At 39.9% G+C, this 21,036-nt stretch overlaps 2 protein-coding genes across 2 annotated transcripts; one reads left to right on the top strand and one right to left on the bottom strand.

Annotated features, from left to right (window-relative positions):
• The first annotated feature begins 2,107 nt into the window (after positions 1-2,107).
• LOC136675530 (very long chain fatty acid elongase 1-like) lies at positions 2,108-13,854 on the top strand. The gene is made up of 8 exons (XM_066652101.1): positions 2,108-2,399; positions 5,905-5,995; positions 6,920-7,110; positions 7,700-7,780; positions 9,082-9,138; positions 9,831-9,936; positions 11,236-11,375; positions 12,308-13,854. Exons 2-8 carry the CDS (start codon positions 5,938-5,940, stop codon positions 12,614-12,616), a joined length of 942 nt encoding a protein of 313 aa, XP_066508198.1. The 5' UTR covers positions 2,108-2,399; positions 5,905-5,937; the 3' UTR covers positions 12,617-13,854.
• Positions 13,855-14,887: 1,033 nt separating this feature from the next.
• Positions 14,888-20,796, bottom strand: LOC136675738 (cell division cycle protein 20 homolog). The gene is made up of 11 exons (XM_066652471.1): positions 20,626-20,796; positions 19,649-19,844; positions 19,119-19,264; positions 18,929-19,028; positions 18,624-18,746; positions 18,347-18,543; positions 18,053-18,147; positions 17,133-17,355; positions 16,527-16,652; positions 16,325-16,442; positions 14,888-15,603 (listed from the first exon to the last, which is right to left on the bottom strand). Exons 2-11 carry the CDS (start codon positions 19,836-19,838, stop codon positions 15,443-15,445), a joined length of 1,479 nt encoding a protein of 492 aa, XP_066508568.1. The 5' UTR covers positions 19,839-19,844; positions 20,626-20,796; the 3' UTR covers positions 14,888-15,442.
• Positions 20,797-21,036: the final 240 nt, after the last annotated feature.

Genomic DNA, 21,036 nt, shown 5'->3' with positions numbered 1-21,036 from the left:
AGAATCAGCTGGGTGGGCGGGGCTTAACTTAAGCAGCCAATGACTGTCTAGATCCCAACCTCCGTCACAAGTTAAAAGCGAGAAACTTCTGGAGGCGAAAGTGAGACTGAGAGAAATGCAACCGAGAAAAGGCGGAATGAAAACGAAGACGTATTCTTCAAGAACATTAAAGTCAAAATAAACGATTACATACAGAAATGTTGGGTTTACAAACCTGTTTTTATAACTCTGAATATTAATCACAGTTTTCTCAATTACAAAATTACATTTATTGGTTATGGATTCTGTTTTTTGGTTCTCAGAAATTTAGAACCTATTTTGACGCCATAGAACAGTTCCTAGGTGGTTCCTCTTGCTTTGGGAGAGCTAGGTGTTAGATTTGTGGTTTAAATTTTATTTGTGAAAATGCTGTTCTTAAAAAGCACAAATACAAATAAAATAGAATTTAGTGTAATTAAAATGAATTATTTAGCAGAAGTAAACTCCATGAAAAATAGTCATACTGCATTACCGTGCCTCATATTTTCATTTTGCAATCCATCTTAAATGGTGTATTTTTAATAGCTCCATTTAAGGTGGAACGGGAATTTCCCAAAAAAAATACAACAGCACAGGAAGTAAATCTTGTTTTGGTGAATTCTTCAGATTCTAGTGGATTTTTAAACACACAAGTCCACTAGAGTCTGATGTTGTCATTTACACATATCTGAGTAAACACAGCTACGCACCTCTGGCCATAAAAGTAAAACTGATCGAGAGTCAGCATTTCCGCTCTGGTGTGTTTCATTAGCTCGAGCTAAAAGTGTTCACCTCTCCCTCTCGGCTTCCAGATGCCATTCAGAAACATGAGAACAAAGACAGGTTCATTCAGGTGAGATCAGCAGCTGGTTTCACTCCCATTCAGCACAGCGCAACCGCCTTCTGCCTCAGAGCAATGCACAACTATACATCACACTAATACATTCAGCAAACTGCCTGGTGTAAACATAAATATATACATACAAATATAAAATGTGATGTAGTAAAAATATATCTATGAAATATTTTATAGTTGCATTTATTCATTCATTCATTATCTGTAACCCTTATCCAGTTCCGGGTCGCGGTGGGTCCAGAGCCTACCTGGAATCATTGGGCGCAAGGCAGGACTGTGTTTTTGGACTGTGGGAGGAAACCGGAGCACCCAGAGGAAACGCACGCGGACACGGGGAGAACACACCAACTCCTCACAGACGTAGTGATACTACAAATGAGATTTTTCTAGCATAAAATTGAATTCTCGTTCTGTCTGATGTTTATCATCAGTGGATAACATTGTAAAAAAAACGTTTTTTAAATTGTTAGAATTTTTTAATTTTAGCAATAACAAAGAACACATAGTTACCTGGAGGTGCAGAAAAAATGTGAATAAAAAAAGAAAAAAAGCATGTAAAATCCATTACAAACACAAAATTATATTATTTAGATTTAAAATAAAATATGCTTTTGTCATAATACAGTACAATCAAATTTAGACTCTGCACACACACACATATGAGTTGCAGTTGGGGTCTTGCTCAAGGGCACTTCAGCCATGGATGGAGGAGTAGTGCTGTTCCTTCATTCCCCCTGCCCCCTATTTCCTGCAGGTCCAGGGCACCATTCATGTGACCTTTCTGTGCTAAACTCAATACTCTAGCATTGAGTCCATGACTGACTATGATTGAGTTTTGTGTCCAGTAGATGTCAATAAGAGGAATTTAAAAAACTTGTAGCTTTATTTTATCTCGAGTTTGAATTTTATTATTTCCCTTTCTCTGTTTTCTGTTTAGTTATTTGTGGTTTTTATCACTGTTTCTCATGTTTGCCCTGTGTGTGTGTGTCTGTCTCTCTCTCGCTTGTCCTCTCCTCAACTGACCGCTGGAGCCCAACAATGAGCTCTTTCAGTCCACTGTCTCTCTCTCCCACTTCTACAGAATAATACTACCACCCCAGCCATGCTCCTGAGGCCTGTGGGCGGAGCCAACTGACACAGGAGCCAATAGGAAGAGCCTGAGTGGGCGTGTCAAGGAGGCTAAAAAGCAGGGTGTGGTCAGAAACTGGTGGGTGTAGTCTCAATACTAACTGAAGCTCATTCTCTAGTGTTCAAGTTTAAAGTGTGAATAAGAAAAGTCAGGCAGTCTCTGGCCTGTCACTGCACACTGCAGCAGCTCTGCATTAGGATTGGACATTTAGGAGGGATTCACACAGCAGTGAGAGACTGGACAAAGCCCAGATCATAGAGTTTATCTCCCTTTAGCCTGGGGTGGGCCATCCACTCCTTTTGGAAGACAGTTTTGGATATTTTGAGAGAGTTTTAGAAGCTGGAGGGGCTCAGACAGTGAAGGAACCAGCTCTGGGCCTGAGGATCAACGCAACAGGTGAAAAAGCTTCTGAGAAATGTGACATTCTTTTATTTGTCTGTTTTCCGGTGTCAGTGTTTATGTGTGAGCTTTTCAGGCACTTGTTAAAGCAGGCTTTTAGAGCTCTGCCACCTTACGAGAGTTTAAGGTCGAAAATCTAAAGCTAAAGCTGTATTTCTTTCTGTTTTTCCTTTGTTGTTCTACTGCTTATCTGAGCTTTAATCTGTAGTTTTTCTATCATCTCTACCATCCTCTCTCTCTCTCTTTGTGATACTTCTACACATTTCACCTCACCAGTCTGACTGGCTTTGCTCTTAGTCATGATTCAATTTCATGGTCTAAAACCTAGGTTTAATCTCTAGATTTATGCTCAGGGTTTAAACTTCTGTCTAGACTCACAATTTAAGGCTTTGGGTTTAGTCATGGTCTACACAGCATTTTAAATAGTGATATTTTTTTCCCACTGAAAGGAGAGAACCCAGCCTCTGTATTTAAGCCCAGGGTTTAAATTAATGGTTTAAATTTAGGATATAATCTGATGGTATCAGCTTCAGGGTTACGTTTATTGGCAGTGATTTACATTTACTTCACTTCAAAGTTTATGAGGGTGGCCTGAGATGGTTATTCTGGAGCCAAACCATAGAAGTACCTTTTTGTATATGGGCACCATTATTTTGAAGTGTGTAGGTCAGGGCACCACTGATCTATCACCACACTAAATGGACATGCTTCCTTGAAGCACATTTGACACCCTAAAAACCAGGACTGTGATTTTGAACAACCATCTAAAGGCCTAAAAATGTGTTAAAATGATGTGTGTGGAGTTGAGGGTCACATTTCTGTCTCGTGTAATTTTGATTTTCCCCCCCTCTGCTCACCTCTGACCCACATGGTATGATGTAGTGGCAGTGCTATGTGGTTTTGTCAGCAGCAGGGTGTCCTGTTTAACATGTTTTAATGGATAAGCTGAGTCCTCACACGTGGTTTTGGGATGGCCTCACGCCCTGTGACTAAGCACTCAAGACACACAAGGCTTTCAGCATCACTGAGTAACTTCAGTATCCAAGACAAGGCTTAATCCCTGTATTTAAAAACCATCCCTTTACCACTTAAAGTTAAAGTTAAAACCCAGAGAGAAATTTCTGGGTCTGAACTTGGAGTTTAAAGCCCTGAATCTAAACCTGGCTCTTAAAGCCTTGGGTCTGAGCCTGGAGCTAAAGGTCCTGAACTCAAGGGCATTAATCAGGAGTGTGCTCCTCTTTTACTGCTTTGAAAGCTAGATATACAGGTGCTCTAGATATACAGGTGCTGGTCATAAAATTAGAATATCATGAAAAAGTTTATTTATTTTAGTTGATTTATTAATTCCATTCAAAATGTGAAACTTATATACTCATTCATTACACACAGACTGATATATTTCAAGTGTTTATTTCTTTTAATTTGATGATTATAACTGACAACTAATGAAAATCCCAAATTCAGTATCTCAGATAATTAGAATATTACTTAAGACCAATACAAAAAAGTATTTTTAGAAATGCTGGCCAAATTAAAAGTGTGAACATGTACAGCACTCAATACTTAGTTGGGGCTCCTTTTGCCTGAATTAGTGCAGCAATGGGGCGTGGCATGGAGTCGATCAATCTGTGGCACTGCCCAGGTGTTATGAGAGCCCAGGTTGCTCTGATAGTGGCCTTCAGCTCTTCTGCATTGTTGAGTCTGGTGTATTGCATCTTCCTCTTCACAATACCCAGTAGATTTTCTACGGGGTTAAGGTGAGGTGAGTTTGCTGGCCAATTAAGAACAGGGATACCATGGTCCTTAAACCAGGTACTGGTAGCTTTGTCACTGTGTGCCAATGTGCCAAGTTCTGTTGGAAAATGAAATCTGCATCTCCATAAAGTTGGTCAGCAGCAGGAAGCATGAAGTGCTCTAAAACATCCTGGTAGACAGCTGCTTTGACCTTGGACCTCAGAAAACACAGTGGACCAACACCAGCAGATGACATGGCACCCCAAACCATCACTGACTGTGGAAACTTTACACTGGACCTCAAGCAACATGGATTCTGTGCTTCTCTCTTCCTCCAGACTCTGGGACCTTGATTACCAAAGGAAATGCAAAATTGACTTTCATCAGAAAACATAACTTTGGACCACTTAGCAGCAGTCCAGTCCTTTTTGTCTTTAGCCCAGGTGAGATGCTTCTGACACTGTCTCTTGTTCAAGAGTGGCTGGAGACAAGGAATGCGACAGCTGAAAGACATGTTTTGGATACGTCTGTGTGTGGGGGTTCTTGAAGCACCAACTCCAGTTGCAGTCCAGTCTTTGTGAATCTCCCCCACATTTTTGAATGGGTTTTGTTTCACAATCCTCTCCAGGGTGAGGTTATCCCTATTGCTTTTACACTTTTTTTTCTACCACATCTTTTCCTTCCCTTCACCTCTCTATTAATGTGCTTGGACACAGCTCTGTGAACAGCCAGCCTCTTTTGCAATGACTTTTGTGTCTTTCCCTGCTTGTGTACAGTGTCAATGGTCGTCTTTTGGACAACTGTCCATTCAGCAGTCTTCCCCATGATTGTGTAACCTACAGAACTAGACTGAGAGACCATTTAAAGCCTTTGCATGTGTTCTGAGTTATTTAGCCGATTACAGTGTGGCACCAGGTGTCTTCAATATTGAACCTTTTCACAATGTTCAGTTTTCGGAGATACTGAATTTGGCATAATGTGTGTGTGTGTGTGTTGCCCTGTGAAGGACTGGCGCCCCCTCCAGGGTGTATTCCTACCTTGTGCCCAATGATTCCAGGTAGGCTCTGGACCCACCGCGACCCTGAACTGGATAAGCGGTTACAGAAAATGAATGAATGAATTAATTTTAATTAGTTGTCAGTTATAATCATCAAATACAAAGAACACTTGAAATATATCAGTCTGTGTGTAATGAATGAGTATAATATACAAGTTTCACTTTTTGAATGGAATTGCTGAAATTTATCAACTTTTTCATGATATTCTAATTTTATGACCAGAACCTGTAAGCGTGTTGTGGTTGATTTGTAGAATTTCTTTCCAGTTTTGGTGAATGGAACCAGGTGTATTAATATCTATAACACAGATAAAGATGATGATGATAAAGAATAGTGAGAATCCATTTGATGACTGAGTATAATCACTTTCTGTGAGATGCATTTAGAGGCAAATATCTTGTTCCATTCACCACCACTGTGCACAATTCTCATTATTAAGTTTCTCTAGAAATGAAAATAACCATAAAGTTTTTAAGTTTTGCATTAGCTTGAGTGTTTTATCTCTCTCTCTCTCTCTCTCTCTCTAGCTTTTCAGTATTATCCTCTGCACCTGGCCAGGTGTTTCCTGTTTACTTTAATGTTTCACTGTCAGTGTTTACTCAGACATGCTGCTGTGTCCCCGATAAAATAAATCCACATCAGCCACTAAGCAGCTATAATCTGTTCACTATACACGCAGCTCTAACACATGTCCATCTGCTCTTCTGCAGGTTTATTGGCCGTCTGAACTGAAAGAAGGAAGGATGGGGGAGGTTATATCCAACATCATTGAGTTTTATGACTATCTCATCAAAAGAACAGGTGAGTGCACTGTCACAGTCCCTCCCTCTGTATCATGAACACCGCTTACAAGACACTTTCTCATAAACTAGGTCAGTTTATGTGACTGTTCAGTTATTTTCAAGATCATGTCCACTGCCCTTGTTACTTACATCACCACTGAGGTTACACTGGAGTTCCATATTAGTATTTAAAACAAAAACTGGACAATGAATGGAAGAAAATTGTCTACAATTGAGTAGATGTATAAATGTAAAGGTATTTTCAAAAAATGTTATGTGAACATATTGTCGCTGTGAACATGTAACTCCATGTTTGTGGATGTTTAGTTTACTACGCCATTTGAACAAAGCAGCTGTCCTTCAAACTGTGTGAAAATTTCACAATGAATCGACCAATAGAAATGCTTCAAAGTTACTTGGAATAAAGTCATTTTATATTGACTTCTGCTGAAAGTTAAGAAGGTTTTTTTTTCACAGCGAGGATATGTTGAGTACAGAATGCACTGTTTCTAGTAAAGTGGCCAAATTATGGACAGGGTGTTTCCGATAAAGGGGCCAGTCAGTGGTCAAAGGCTGAAAGTGGCCACTGTATAAAAAAAAAAAAAATAGACTGTTAAAAAATTAGACTGTTTCTAATAATGTGTCCAGAGTATAGGATTATAAATATATTGGTAGATAAAGCCAGACTCTAGAAGAAAAGGCCAGAGTATGAGGGCACAAATGTTTACAATAAAGTGGCCTGAGTAGACACACTATCAGTGTATAAATAATGTTTGTTTTAAAAATAGAACAACTTAATATTTTTCCAGTAAAATGGCTGGTAAATTTTGAAAATGGTGATTGTTGAAGGCAAAAGTGTTTCTAAGGAAGTGGCCACAAGTGAAGCTTTTCCTAATGAAGTGGTCGGTGAATGTATTGAAGGAGTGTTTGTGTGTTTTTTCAGACCACAGGGTTCGGGGATACCCGTTAATGCAGAGTCCGATCCAGATGACGCTGATTCTGATTGGTTACGTGGTTTTAGTGCTGTATGTTGGGCCTCGGTATATGGCCAGTCGGAAACCGTACAACCTCCACTCCATTATGGTCATTTACAACTTCTGCATGGTGTTCTTTAATGCCTACATCGTTTATGAGGTGAGTTATTCTACTGCTTTTGGTAATATTCAGTGCTTTGTTTAATGCTCAGGTTTTATCAGATAATACAGACTAAACAAATCCTAATAATGATATAATAATAATTTAATATTTTCAGACAAAATGTCCTGAATTGGAGGGGCATTAATCAGGAGATGCTGTGACAGTCTCTACTATTTTGGGAAAATGTTATACTAGATATAAGTGCTTTTCTGTGATGATTTGATGGCATTCAGCCTCGTAAGCCCCAGTGAGGTCAGGTGCTCGTTTTGGAGAATTAGATGTGGATCACAAACACCACTCCAACTCATCCCAGAAAACACAGTTCCACTGCTCCACAGCCCAATGCTGGGGTCTTTATACCTTTCTAGGCTGTGCTTAGCATTGAGCATGGTGTTCTTTTAACCTCTTGTGCAGCTGCTCCTGAGTGTCTCTTTTAGTTTAATACTTTTCCACATTGATGATGCACATTGTGTCTCATCGTACATGTTGTCTAAACTTTTGAAAATGTCTTGAAAAAGGATGGTTTAGTGAAATTTGAATTGACGTCAGCTTTAATGTTGCCTGTGTTTCTCCCTCTGTTCTTCAGTTTCTGATGTCTGGTTGGGGAACAACATATACCTGGAGATGTGACCTCATTGACCCATCCAGCAACCCACAAGCTCTCAGAGTAAGCAGTGTCTGTGTTCTGCTATTGTTATTGTCTGTTTCTAGCAGGGGTTCTCAAATATTTTCCCACATCAACACCTTTTTTTGGGGGGAACATACAAGCCCTGCAGTCATGAGAGGATCTGCAGAAGAGAAACATCTACAGCCAATCATAAATGTACAATTACTGGTCATTGTGTAACGAAATGTGGCAGTGAACAGGCACACACCAGTGCACTAGAGGCAGTGAACAAACACCAGGAGCAGTTGAGGGTTTGGTGCCACTTTCAAGGCCCCTCATCCGTGGATGTTGAGGGAGGAGACAGTGATGTTCCTTCACTCCCACCACCCCAATCCTCCTACTGGTCATGGGGATGGAACAAGCAAACCTCCAGCCCCGTTTCCACAAGTTGTCAGACACAAGCTCCCAATTTAGGAACCGTCCACAGATGACTCCTCCCACAATATCCAGCGGCACCAATCAGACACAAGCTCCCAGTTTTAGGTAGTGTTCTCTTCAGAATCAAAACCCTGATGCCTACCTACAAAGGCCAAAATAGACCTGTCCCTCTGTATATAATGGCTATGGTCAAAACCCAGTCTTGGTTTGACATGGTTTGACCCAACATATTTCAGGATGCACAGAACAGAAGAGAGGCATCCAGGCTTTTTATTTTCTGTCCTCGCTCCTAAGTGGCGGAGTGAACTCCTGTGTGTCTGAACAGTAGTCACTTGCTGTCATCAAACAGAGGCTGAAGACCCATTTCTTTCAAGAGTACTTAAATCAGCTCTGATCATATGCTTATTAAAGGCTTATGATTGAACCCATGTCTTACTTTTTTTGACATTCAGACAGACTGTAGTATGTGAGCATTGAGTGTCTGAGTACCCATAGTGACTTTTGTACTTGGCAGCATCTGGATTTGAGGTATCTTTTGAATTCCAGTTGATACAAACAAGATTAGGACATTTTCATAGTAGATGAGTGAGAATATTTGTAATTCACTCGGGATAAATGCCATGAATGTATATGTAGGAACCATCATTTGCTGACTCCTGTAACCTCTGTCAGTTTCTAAACTATAACCGATACAGATTGGTCCACACAAACTCTTCTGTTAATGGAGTACAGAGCATGTGCACAGTGGGAACCAGCAGTGCCCTCTAGAGCTGACTTCTGTCTCTCACTGGTGGAGAAATGGGTGGAGACAGTGGGTTTAGTGATGGATGATGATTGGTTGGTGCATCATCTAATCACATGCATCATGGCATGGAAGTGATTGTCATGAAATGTAGTAATGCTGCATGTTTTTGTTTCTGCAGATGGTCAGGGCGGCATACATGTTCTACTTTTCAAAATACATTGAACTTCTGGACACTGTAAGAATCTTTTGTTCTCTGTTTATTTATTTATTTATTTTATAAGAATATACACTTCATACTGTTAACATTTCCACATTGTGTGGGATAGGAGCACAGCTCCTTCACTTTCTGGAAATCTGCATAACTTGCTTCATTTTTACCTTTAAATGACTTTGTGTACATATTATGGCTGTTAAAGATAAAATATTCTGATATTTTACAGTATTTTTTTCTGTATACTGTATATAAGTGCATTTCTGAAGTTGTAAAACATTTTGTCTGTGGCTTCTGCAAAACCAAAATTATTTCCTTTTAATTTCTTATGCTGATGGATAAGCAGTTACTGACTATGAATGAATGAATTCTTATGCTGACAGAGTATCCATAATGTGATAGGGAAAGTCGGCCTGTGGAGGGAATAACTGTACTGTAAAAAAGATACAACTATTTAAAAGCCCCAAAAATACATCTACTCTAGATGTGGACTTTAGAAGACACCACAATGAGTCTGTGGACAAAGGCCAATAAGAGAGAGACAAATTAATGTGGGGGACTTTTTTTTTTCTCTTCTTGTGTATACTAGTTGTATAGAGCTAATTTGCTGAGTGTAAGGTTGCTGTTTGTGTTGTTGTTGTTGTTATAACATAAACCAAATAGGAGAGAGCCATGCCGTTGTTACCAGCTTACTGTTTATTGTTATGTCCCCCTAGGTGTTTTTCGTTTTGAGAAAGAAGCACAGCCAGGTGACGTTTCTGCACATTTTTCATCACTCCTTCATGCCCTGGTCGTGGTGGTGGGGCATCACTCTCACTCCAGGTAAGTCCTCCCTCACTCATTATCATGCTCACCCTGTCACTCACACCTGTGGATTGTTTCAAACACTCACCCAGTCACTCAAACACTCAGTGACCTGACCTACAGACTTATCTCTTTCAAATGAACTTGAAGTTGAGTTTTGCTAAATCGGTGTCATTTCCTTTGCATTAAAACTGTCTGTCCCCATTAAACCATAACAAATGCATTATGCTGTCACCAGAGCAGAGGACGAGATTCTCTCTCACACACACACACACACACACTGTTCGGTCATCACTTACTGGACCTGAGAGTGGACGGAGGAAAAGAGAGGACGATGTAACCCTGTATTATATAGCGTTGAATATGTCAATAATAAAGTGACACTGCAGCAGAAAATCAAATGTGTTTTGTCTGATTCATACAACGTCTAGAGCAGCCTTGTATGGAGGGTTTTTTGTGACAATATTATATAATTAAATGAATAAATAAATAATGAATTAAAAACAGAGTTAATTAAATGTTTCATTATGCTGTTGGCTAACGCTAGGATCATTGCCTACCTATAGCTAGCACTAACTCCAGGCAGGAAATATGAATCTAACGTACGTGATCAATCTAGCCAATCAATCTGTCCAGATTGGAGTTAGGCCCGCCCACTGACGAATGATGGGTTATGTTGACAGATTTAATTATTTCATGGTGCAGGGTGCATAAAATAAATATATAAATAGTTAATTAAATGGTTTGTATAATGCAATTAAAAAATATATATTTCTAAATAAATCACATACAATTATTTAAGCTTTTATTTCAAATGTAAATTATTTAATGAATTAATTCTCCTTTTAAATTAATTATTTCTTTATTCATTTAATTATATAATATTGTCACAAAAAACCCTCCATAGCCTTGGGCTAATTCTGTTCCTCTGAAAATAACGTCAAGATCTCAGGATAAAAACTAAAGCAGTTTTCTCATGATTTCTCCCAAAATCTCAAAGTAAATGTTTTCTTGTTATTTTAAAATGAAATTCAAGTTTTTTTTCAGTTTTCTTCAAATGAAAAAAAAATTGTATCTGACAATCGCAACTAAAATTTCTCATGAACCAATAAAGACAAAGTTTGTTCTCTGACGATCACTGCATAGTTTCCTTGTGATCTCCCAATATGAACACTTTATTTCAACAGAACTTTGTCTTGGTCTGTTACATATAAACATGGCCCTAGTTTGAAGGAATAGCTTCAAATAACGGCTCTGTTTCTTTAATGTGTTTAATGTTAATGGGGTCTCTCTCTCTCTCTTATTTGTGTATTGCAGAGGGAGGAATGGGTTCTTTCCATGCGATGGTGAATGCAACGGTTCATGTGATCATGTACACATACTACGGCCTCTCAGCGGCCGGACCTCGCTTCCAGAAGTTTCTCTGGTGGAAGAAATACATGACGGCAATCCAACTGGTCAGTACCTGTTTCTTTACAACAATAGCTCTCTAAAAAAGACAAAAAAGAAAACAACCCATAAAACATTAAAGCCATTTCGTCACAGTTACCTCACGGTTGAAAGCCAATCAGATACAACACATGTTCTCCCTTAATTTGTCACTGGAGCTACAAAGCTACACAGTTGTGCCTTTATGGCTCTCAACTTCTGTGAAAAGTGCAGGCTTTAGATGCCAGGGCAGGTTTGCATTAATGTCAATAGACAGAGTAGACATGGAGATATCAAATTATATCATAATTGATAAATTGACAGCATATATTATTTTTCAGTCTTCATAAAATGTGTGCATGAGGCTGATGTTGCATTTATTTTCTTATTGAGAAAAATGGATAAGAGAATCTGGGGGAGCAGGCACATAATGTTGGTGAATAGAACCAAGCATCTCCACACCTACAACACAAACCCAGCATTTTTCTCCCTCCCCACTGTCTAAAGAGCTTAAAAAGTGGTGATGTTGATGATGGAAAAAGTGTCGGCTCTTAACTGTTTTAATTGTCTTATTAAAAACATCATTCATTCACTCATTATCTGAAACCGCTTCTCCAATTCAGGATTGTGGTGGGTTTGGAGCCTACCCGGAATCACTGGGCGCAAGGCACAAACACACCCTGGAGGGGGTGACAGTCCTTCACAGGGCAACACACACACTCATATTCACTCACACCTACGGACACTTCTGAGTCTCCAATCCACCTACCAACGTGTGTTTTTGGACCGTGGGAGGAAACCCACGTGAACACTGGGATTTAAAACTGCAGAGAAATTTTATTTTAAAAGTTCAGAATAATATATTTTTTATGACGTCTAGTTCCATTCACCACCACTGTGTCAGAAAAATGAATCTGAGCCTTAATTAATTTGTGTGTCTCTTATTGGCCTCTGTCCACAGACTCAGTTCATTGTGGTGTCCGTCCACATCTCTCAGTATTATTTCATGGAGAAGTGCGACTACCAGGTGCCCATCTTCATCCACTTGATCTGGATCTACGGCATGTTCTTCTTCGTGCTCTTCTCCAACTTCTGGATCCAGGCTTACGTGAAGGGGAAGAGGCTCCCAGTCTCAAACGAGGAGAAACCCAAGCAGAACGGCTTCACTAACGGAGAGGTGGTGGTCGTAGCCAACGGGAAATCCCTGGAAAATGGCTCTGTCCACTACAGCAATGGATTTGCTCAGAATGGGAAAGTGAAGGAGGTCTGAATAAGACTTGGGACCATTTAAAAAACGTTAAAAGAAAAAAAAAGAAAAAGAAAAAAAAAAGCACTCAGAAGACTCAGTCACACGTTCACAAGCAGAACATCCTGTTCCTTATTGATGTGGACATGTCACTTGATCAGATCTTTGTTTTTGCAGCGAAATCTGATATTTCTCATTATGAGAGTGTTGTAAGAATATTATAAGAGTATTCACCTATTTCTGGATGCGTATCTTGTGCTTATGTGTCATTTTATGCAGTCAAAGTGTCTTTTACCCACTATATTGACCATAAACTGGTTCATTTGGGGACTACAACTGGTAGATGAGTCTTTCTCTGGATAAAATGACATTAAACTAATAAAATGTCCAGAAAGAGGTGAATAATATCAGAATCATCTTAGGATGAAGAAAGAGAGATATCCACTTGATTTAAGATTTTTTTTTTAAACCTGCTCAGAGATCATTATTCGCAGTTTGTTGTGTGATTGCACGGGAGATGACGAAGGCACACACCATGCGGCGATCACTTCTTTATCTTTGTATTTATTGACGCTCTGGTTTTCCGACAGTCTGACTGGGGAGCACAACACATGATGAGAAGATTTCTGCTGATTTCACTGAAGTTGTTCTGGAGCATGGCTTGGTGCGCTGTAAAAATGATCTGTTCTGAAGTGAAAATGTCTTAAATATGTACTTCATCTCTGATATTCCTGGTGCTGAGAATGCTGTAAGAATGTTCTAAAGTTATTCACCTGTTTGTGAAGAGTTTTACTTGTTTAAAGTGATGTTATGCAGTGGAAGTGTCTAATACGTTTGGCAAATTTATTATTCCCCCATTTTAGGGAATAAGACTTTTTACACTGGTTCAAAGGAACTTAAACGAGCACAAAACATCTGAAATTAGGTGAAATAACTCTATAACATTCTTCCAAATCTCTCAGAATCAGAAATATCAGACACACTGACAAGATTTAAGTGGATTTTACTTGCTAAAGATTATTAATGTATTACAGTAAAAGCCTGTCTGTTATCAGACCTCCACTCACAGCTTAAAGATGACGCTCCTGATGGCTTGAAAACGGTGTATATTTCCTCACAGAGAGAATTAAATACGACTGTAAATAAATAGTGTTCAAAGTTATTTAGGTGGGATTGATTTGATGACATGTTTTTTTAATGTATGTGTAACTTAAATAAATTTTTTATGTTAAACATGAAGGCGATGCCTGTTTAAAAAGCGTTTGTTGTGAAGCTGTTGCAGTATCACTTTTATAGGAATTGTCTGGGCCTTTGAATTTATTTCAGTCCAAAAAAAAAAAAAAAAAGAGTATGTCCAATAGGAAAAGAGCTGAGGGATTGGCCAGTCCTTAAATTGGGATTTACATCCAGATAACTCCTATATTCTACTTTGTAGAACAACTGAAACACCCCCAGCATCAGACTCTGACCAGGGCAACACTTGGCATTTGTGGACAAAATTGTATGAAACACTTCACAGGTGTGTGAGAGACTGGGTGAGTGTGTGGTGATCTGATTCCAGAGATGCTTCCAGAAACCCTAAAAATTATTGCATTTTCCTTCTAATCCTCTTCTCCATGACCTGGAAAGAAATAGAGACACCGTCTTGATGCATTATGATACTTAAAATCCCCGAAGCATCTTCCAGCAGGGGATGCACCGGAGTACACTACCCAGGAAATCGTTTAAAGATTTGAGTGACATCACTGGGTGCTGCCCAGAGAGTACACAAACATGGAGAAGGCTACACACAAATGTAACCCATAATCTTGACTATGCAGCAGGTTTAAGCAGATAAAATAAGGTGTTAAATATTCAGTGACATTCATTCATTGTAACCGCTTATCCAGTTTAGGGTTACGGTGGGTCCAGGGCCTACCTGGAATCATTGGGTGCAATGTGGCAATATACCCTGGAGGGGGCGCCAGTCCTTCATAAGGCAACACACATTCACAACACTTGAGTCACCCTACCAATATGGGAGGAAACCCACACAGACATGGGCAGAACACACCATGCTCCTCACACTCACCCAGAGCAGGACTTGAACCCACAACCTCTGGAGCTGTGTAACTGCAACACTACCTGCTGCACCACCGTGCTGTGATTGGCTTAGGAGTACTAGGAGGACCCTCAATGACCCTGTTTTGTTAAAGGTTTTTTTTTTTTTTTTATAATTTATTGTAATAGACAGGACCTCCCCAAGACAAATGTTAATATCTACTTTATTCATTACATAAACATTTAATACAAAGAATGACACAGAACCCTCCCAAATCAACTAAATCTCAGCAAAACATTACATTTCACTTGTCTGTAAAATTATGTTATTTTAATTATGTAAAATATGGTACAGTTGGGTTTTAAAAACATTATGAATTTATTAGAAATAATTCACAATCTTTAATTTAAATTGACCACATGTGGACAGCAAACAACCCACTACATCCCAGGGAAAGGGGGAAAAAATAAAATTGAAACAACTTTAGTTCTGAAACACATTTTACATTTTTACATTGATAAAATTAAAGTCCCTGAAAGAACCAAAATATGCTCCACAGAACAGGTTCCCCACATGGAGGCAGCAATGTTTAAAATAAACGTGCATTGAGCTCAGACACTACGTGCCAGTATGAGCTTTTTCCTAAAGTGTATCAATGGAGAAAACACTGCTCCTTTAGCTGCTCTCACAAAAAGCAGGGCTGAGTTCTGAGACCGTGTTAAAGGAGTCTAAACTTAACTTTATTTCAGATTTACAAAACACATTACTTTGCATAAATTAATCACTGACAAAGGTGCATTAAAACGGTTTTATCTGATGTGCTGCTGAATGAGACTGCTGCTGGGTTTGGGTTTTTTGGTTGGATCCTTTTCAAAACTCTTCCAGAGACGGATAGATTCGTCTGAGCTGATGGATGCCAGTGTGGTACAATCAGGACTCAAGGCCAAGTTCAAGATCCTCCCTTCATGACCTGGGAGGGAAAAAAAAATAAATAAAATAAAAAACACACAATTGAGGGTTATGCTTGAAATGTCCTTTAGTAAATCAAAGTGGCTGATGTCTGATACCTTTAATTTTAAAACTGGAGCTACTGTAGTCAACAAGTACTGGAAGTTAATGTAGCATTGTAACTAATGCTGAGCTACAAAGCAAAAGCAGCAACTCCAGACACTAAATAGGTCTTGAACTAAGGAACCATGCCTTAGTCTGGTTCTTTTCACCACTACTTTAGGAAATAAATTTGAATGACATGCAAAAGAATCAATCAAGCCTGCCATTTTGGCCTGACATGGCAGTGGCACAGAGCTAATCAAAATTCAACAGGCAGAATCCTGATGGTGGAGCTAACTTAACGCACTGGAAGTGTCAGACATTCAGAGGGCAGACTAAGCAGACACTCATTTCAGAAATCTAAAGCCTGGATGACAACTGAAATTGCATATCTAGCCACTGCTCTTGAACATGACGTTTATCGATTAGAGAGCTCTCCATTCAGCTTGGGCAGTTAAATCCCCACTGCTAACAAAGCTGAAATTAGGTCTGAACCTATAGATTAATCTGTGATGAACAAACTGGTTGCAAAATGGGCTGAATCTGCAGTGTATTCCTGGCTTTAGCGGAAATCTGAAGCCATCAAATTTACTCTAATCCTTTAAAAAAAAACAAAGCATTTCAGGCCTCAAAACTCTTACCTGCGAGTTCACCGACTTTGGTAAGAGAGGGATATTTCCAGATGAATATCTTGTCATGAGAGAAGCCATGACCTGACACCAGCTCTTTGTGGTTTGGTGCAAACACCAGTGATGAGATCTAAAAGATTAAGTAAATATTAGTGGGTTTCAGATTTGTAGCATGCTCATGTTTCTATCTCAGGTGTGTTGGTTTGACCCCGACCTGAGATTGCGTGTCCCAGGCGCTGATGCACGAGCCACTGTTGACGTTCCAGATGCGAATGTGTCGGTCACTCATTCCTCCTCCAGACGCAAGAATATTGGACTGCCATTGACACCAGGCCAAGGCCTGGACAGAGCAAAGGTTTCAATACATACATCACGAAAATAGCCAAACTGCTACACACCAATAGCTGACATTTTGCAACCTTACATTATATAAACTATATTGTTGGTACTTAATTTATATTAATATTTAAATTAATCTAAAAAATAGAAAAAGCACAACAGCCCTCCTGTGACGCAGTCACTAAATATGACTTTATCCTTGAAGGCCAAGAATGATTAAACCTTCCTATATTTGGCCTATAAAACACCACTAGTTGGAACTAGTTCCAACACATGAAAGTCATTTAGATTTCCATTAGGATTGTGGAATGAAAACCACCATAGATCTGACTTGTATCACTCACTGCCTTAAATTCAGAACCTGCTCCACAAAGGGACGTTCAGAGCTTTTCAGCCCACTCGGACAAAACTGGCTTGTTACTCAGTAAGGAAATGCACCACACGGAGATCCATTTCATTCTTGCAATAAACATGCCCTCACCTTTACTGCTCCTTCGTGTTCAGCAAACCTGTGCACTGGATTGCTTGCTCCCTGAACACCTGACCAGACGTTGACAGTGTTATCATTTCCACCGCTGGCCAGGAAGCGTCCGTCTGGAGACCAGGTGAGTCCACACACCTCCTGAGCGTGTCCCCTCAGAGTGCTCACATGATGGTCAGCAACTCTGACGTCATGGTGGTGGATCAGACCTGACCGGCAACCACTGTCACAGCAGAGACATAATATTAAATTGACTGGGCAGCCGTGGCCCAAATGGTTAATAGGGTTTAGAAGTGAAAGCTGTTGTGAAGAGCATAGCCCTCCTCCCCTAAATCCATGGCTCAGATGCACTTGAGCAAATGCAACTGAACCGACAACTGCTCGCCAGGCGGCAGGATGGCTTCCCATCACTTGGTGTGTTCACAGCCCCTAGGGCACTAGTGTATTCACTGCCACAGATGGGTTAAATGCAAAAGATGTATTTTGTTTTATGTTGAACAATGACAGTTCTACATTCACATTACATTTTCAAATTCTTCTGTAAATTACCTGTATGCAAGTCCCTGAGCAACATTTTAATGAGCAACACCAGGAAAACTCCAAACAAATTAAGCCCTACCACTGTTTTGCTTAGGGCTGAAGCTGTCTGGATTTATTTAGGGGGGGGGGGGGGGGGGGGGGGCTAGGTTGAGAATCATAAGAGGTTGGGATAAAATTAAATGGGATTCACCCTTAGCGTGATGTTAAACACCTGTGACAGCATTAAAATCAGAAGCAAATTCAACACTACAGAGGAGCAGATGTCTGTTTTTCTGTACTTTGTGGACGACTGCCCTCTAGCGTACAACTTTATGCACACGTGTAGCCATGTATTAAAGTGTGCTTTCAGACATCTTTAGAGTGAGGTGGACTGCATTTACCTAGACAGTATGTGATCATTCCAGCTCAAGCAGCCAACTCTGGCTCTGTGTCCTTCCATACGTCGCAAACGCTTCTGACTAACAACGTCCCACAGCTAGAAAGAAGGCAAAAACTAAGCCATTATTTGATCATTTTTTCCCTAACATTCTCTTTTGCTTAAGTGTTAGGGACCATCACACAACATGGGTCAGTGGAGAAATTGATGGATTGCTTGGTTTAAATGAGTGCGTGAGCATGCTTGCTCTATCAAAATAAGAATCAAGAATAAAGGGCAGAACGTGCAGGTTAGCTACCTCTACTATGCAGTCGCTTGTTCCGATGGCCAGGAAGCTTCCGTCTTTGCTCCAGGAGAGGGAGCTAATGTAACCATTTTCATCCTCCATCTGCTTCAGCAGAAGAATATCTCCCTGAACAGCATCCCACACGTAAACGTTTCCTGAGAGCGCCACAGCGAGCATGTTCTCCCTTCCCCAGTCCATCAGGTTCAGGTCTGCAACAAAAAGCTGAGAATCAGCATAAACCTGATATAGTATTGTTAATAAATTATAATATTAGTTATTGCCAACTTACAGAAATCATTCCTGAGCGCCGGAGCGTCCAGAATCCTCTCTGGAACGGAGGAAATGTAGCGGCTCTTGACAGAAACGGGTGTGGAGACTTGGCTGTAGAGCACTTTAAGGTTGTTCTGGTAACCTGTGGGAGGTGAGGGGACCCATTTATTTTATGGAACTCAAACACTCGGTTACATCATGTAGTGTGATGACTAAGGCTTGCATGTCACAGGTCTAGCCCCTACTCTGCTCACAGTTACTAAAGCTGATTCCAGGTACCAGGCCCAAATTTACCTAATAGAAAAACAACAAAGCTGATCTCACCCTCAGGAGCGTTGAGTGGCTTTCCTCCTAAATGCAGGATCTTTGCCTCCTCCAGATCGTATCCATTTAGTGTCACTGACCAAGCCTTCTGATTGGCTTGCTGTGGTTATAGGAAAAATATATGCATCACTGACAGTTCTGATATCTGAACAGAAGGTTTATAAAGTGTTAGCTCTAGTGAAGATCTTACTGAAGGCTCTGAGGTGTTCTCCTCAGCAGGCTCATTCTCTTTAGAGAGAAGAAAACTTGCTACGTCCATCTGTTTAGCATTTCTCACTGGAATGAAGCGATCTCCTCCTGCCTTCGAGGGAGTGTTCTGGGTCTTACCATTTTTTCCTGTTTAAAAAGTCAAAGAACACAGGAAAAAATAAAAAATTCAGTACAGGGCATAAACACTAAACATTCTTAACATTTAAAGCAACAGTAGGTAAGACTGATGATGCATTTAAGATAAAAATGCTACCTACGGTTGTTTTAAAAGACATTAAATATTTATCAACCTATATGGCACAGCTCAGCCTTATGCCCACTCTACTTTGGGTCAAGATGTTCAGACCAGCTGCTTTTAACTGTTCCTCCCAGCTGAGGTTAAAAATGTGATTGACACTTTTCAGTGACAATGCCCAAATTACAGGCCATCTTAGCGATGAAAAAAAGAAACTAAATAAAAATTGCTTTTTGTGTAAACATTTTTAAAAGCATTTCATAAATCCTCTGTACCTGGAGTTTTGCTGGGGGTTTTGGATATGCTCAGGGAGCGATTGTTGCTCTTGTTTGGAGACAGAGATCCTGAGGATGTTGAAGTTGAAATGCTGGCCTTCCTCTGCCATCTAGCCATCGGAGCGTTGGTTATGGGCATGTCCAGCTTCAGGACACTGTGGATGTCACTCTCAAACCCAAAATGTGACATGGTAAGCTGAAAGAAGAAAAGGAATAAACAATCATATAAACCACTATACGCAAGTTGATTCATTAACGCCCCATGTGCTAAAACAAATAAACTCCACCATTATCCAGTTTTGATCTCGTATTTTCCTTATATTTAGTTCTGAGTTTTGTGATTTTATGCCTCAGAAACTATCCTCCAATCTTCAGTTGTCCCTTAGAATTAAGGAGGCCTTCTAAAGATGAGATACAATGTGTTCTGTGCTGACTGGACGCCCTGGATTGCACCTCATTCAAAAACAACTCAAGCTGAAACACTTTATATGCAGAATCTTAGCAAGGCACCCTGCTGCAACAGTATAAAACCTAAATATATTAATCAAACTCTTAGCATTAAATGTGGTTTTGAGCGATAAAACATCAGAATACACAAGAAAGTAAAAACATTAGCTAACCTATATTACAACTATTTTGCCATATTTACGTTACACTATACTATCTTTGTCTTTTAAGCAAAAAGAATCTACATAGACTTTGCGGATTTTTCTTCATATAGCAGTTACTTAACTGCAAATCCACCTTAAACTCTCACTTAAGCTATGTCTTAAACGCCTGTGTTAATTCAAATTTACAACCAATATAGAAAACTTTCGCTCTCTCTGGTTAGAAGTTACAGCAGTATTTCTAAGTCAAATAATCCTCCAAACAGCCCCGAGCTTACTTAACTGCCAAAATCTCTCATACCCAGGCGCCTGAAAAGTACTTTTTAAAACCTGAAAAAAAAATTTCCACTGTAGCGCTAAATAACTTACCCGAAACTCCGACCCTCGCTTAGATTAAGCACAGTGACCTCAGTTCAACAGCAGACGTTAATAAAACCGGTTTATTTCTCTCCGCTTTACTCTAAAATCAGTTTATAATCGGTTAAAATCAGCTCTCGTTCAGATATCTCTCTTCAACGGTCCAGTATAAACTTAGCTCCACAGCCCTCTCACATTTTAAATGCCTGAACCGGCCACCCTCATTGGTCAATTCAAATACTTATTTTTCCAGTTTCTATGACAACCACACATAATTCCCGAATCTGATTGGAAGAGTCAGAGCTTTAGAGCAATGACGCCGGCGCCGACCTTTCTTTACCAGCGGAGTTTGGCATCCTCTAGTGGTCACGGTTAAAATTTAGCCATAAAGGGACTTTTATGTAAAATAGAAAATAATACAAT

The sequence above is a fragment of the Hoplias malabaricus genome, chromosome X1 (assembly GCF_029633855.1).
Source record: "Hoplias malabaricus isolate fHopMal1 chromosome X1, fHopMal1.hap1, whole genome shotgun sequence".
Classification (NCBI taxonomy): domain Eukaryota; kingdom Metazoa; phylum Chordata; class Actinopteri; order Characiformes; family Erythrinidae; genus Hoplias; species Hoplias malabaricus.
This window is presented reverse-complemented; position numbering and strand designations above follow the sequence as displayed.

Bases quoted from the DNA above. Each gene is read 5' to 3' on its own strand.
- LOC136675530 (XM_066652101.1), top strand. From the start codon at position 5,938: ATGGGGGAGGTTATATCCAACATCATTGAGTTTTATGACTATCTCATC. The intron at 7,781-9,081 runs GTAAGCAGTGTC...TTGTTTCTGCAG, and splicing joins GCAACCCACAAGCTCTCAGA to ATGGTCAGGGCGGCATACAT. The intron at 9,139-9,830 runs GTAAGAATCTTT...ATGTCCCCCTAG, and splicing joins ACATTGAACTTCTGGACACT to GTGTTTTTCGTTTTGAGAAA.
- LOC136675738 (XM_066652471.1), bottom strand. From the start codon at position 19,838: ATGTCACATTTTGGGTTTGAGAGTGACATCCACAGTGTCCTGAAGCTG. The intron at 19,029-19,118 runs GTAAGATCTTCA...CTATAACCACAG, and splicing joins AGAACACCTCAGAGCCTTCA to CAAGCCAATCAGAAGGCTTG. The intron at 16,653-17,132 runs GTGAGGGCATGT...TGCTCTGTCCAG, and splicing joins AACACGAAGGAGCAGTAAAG to GCCTTGGCCTGGTGTCAATG.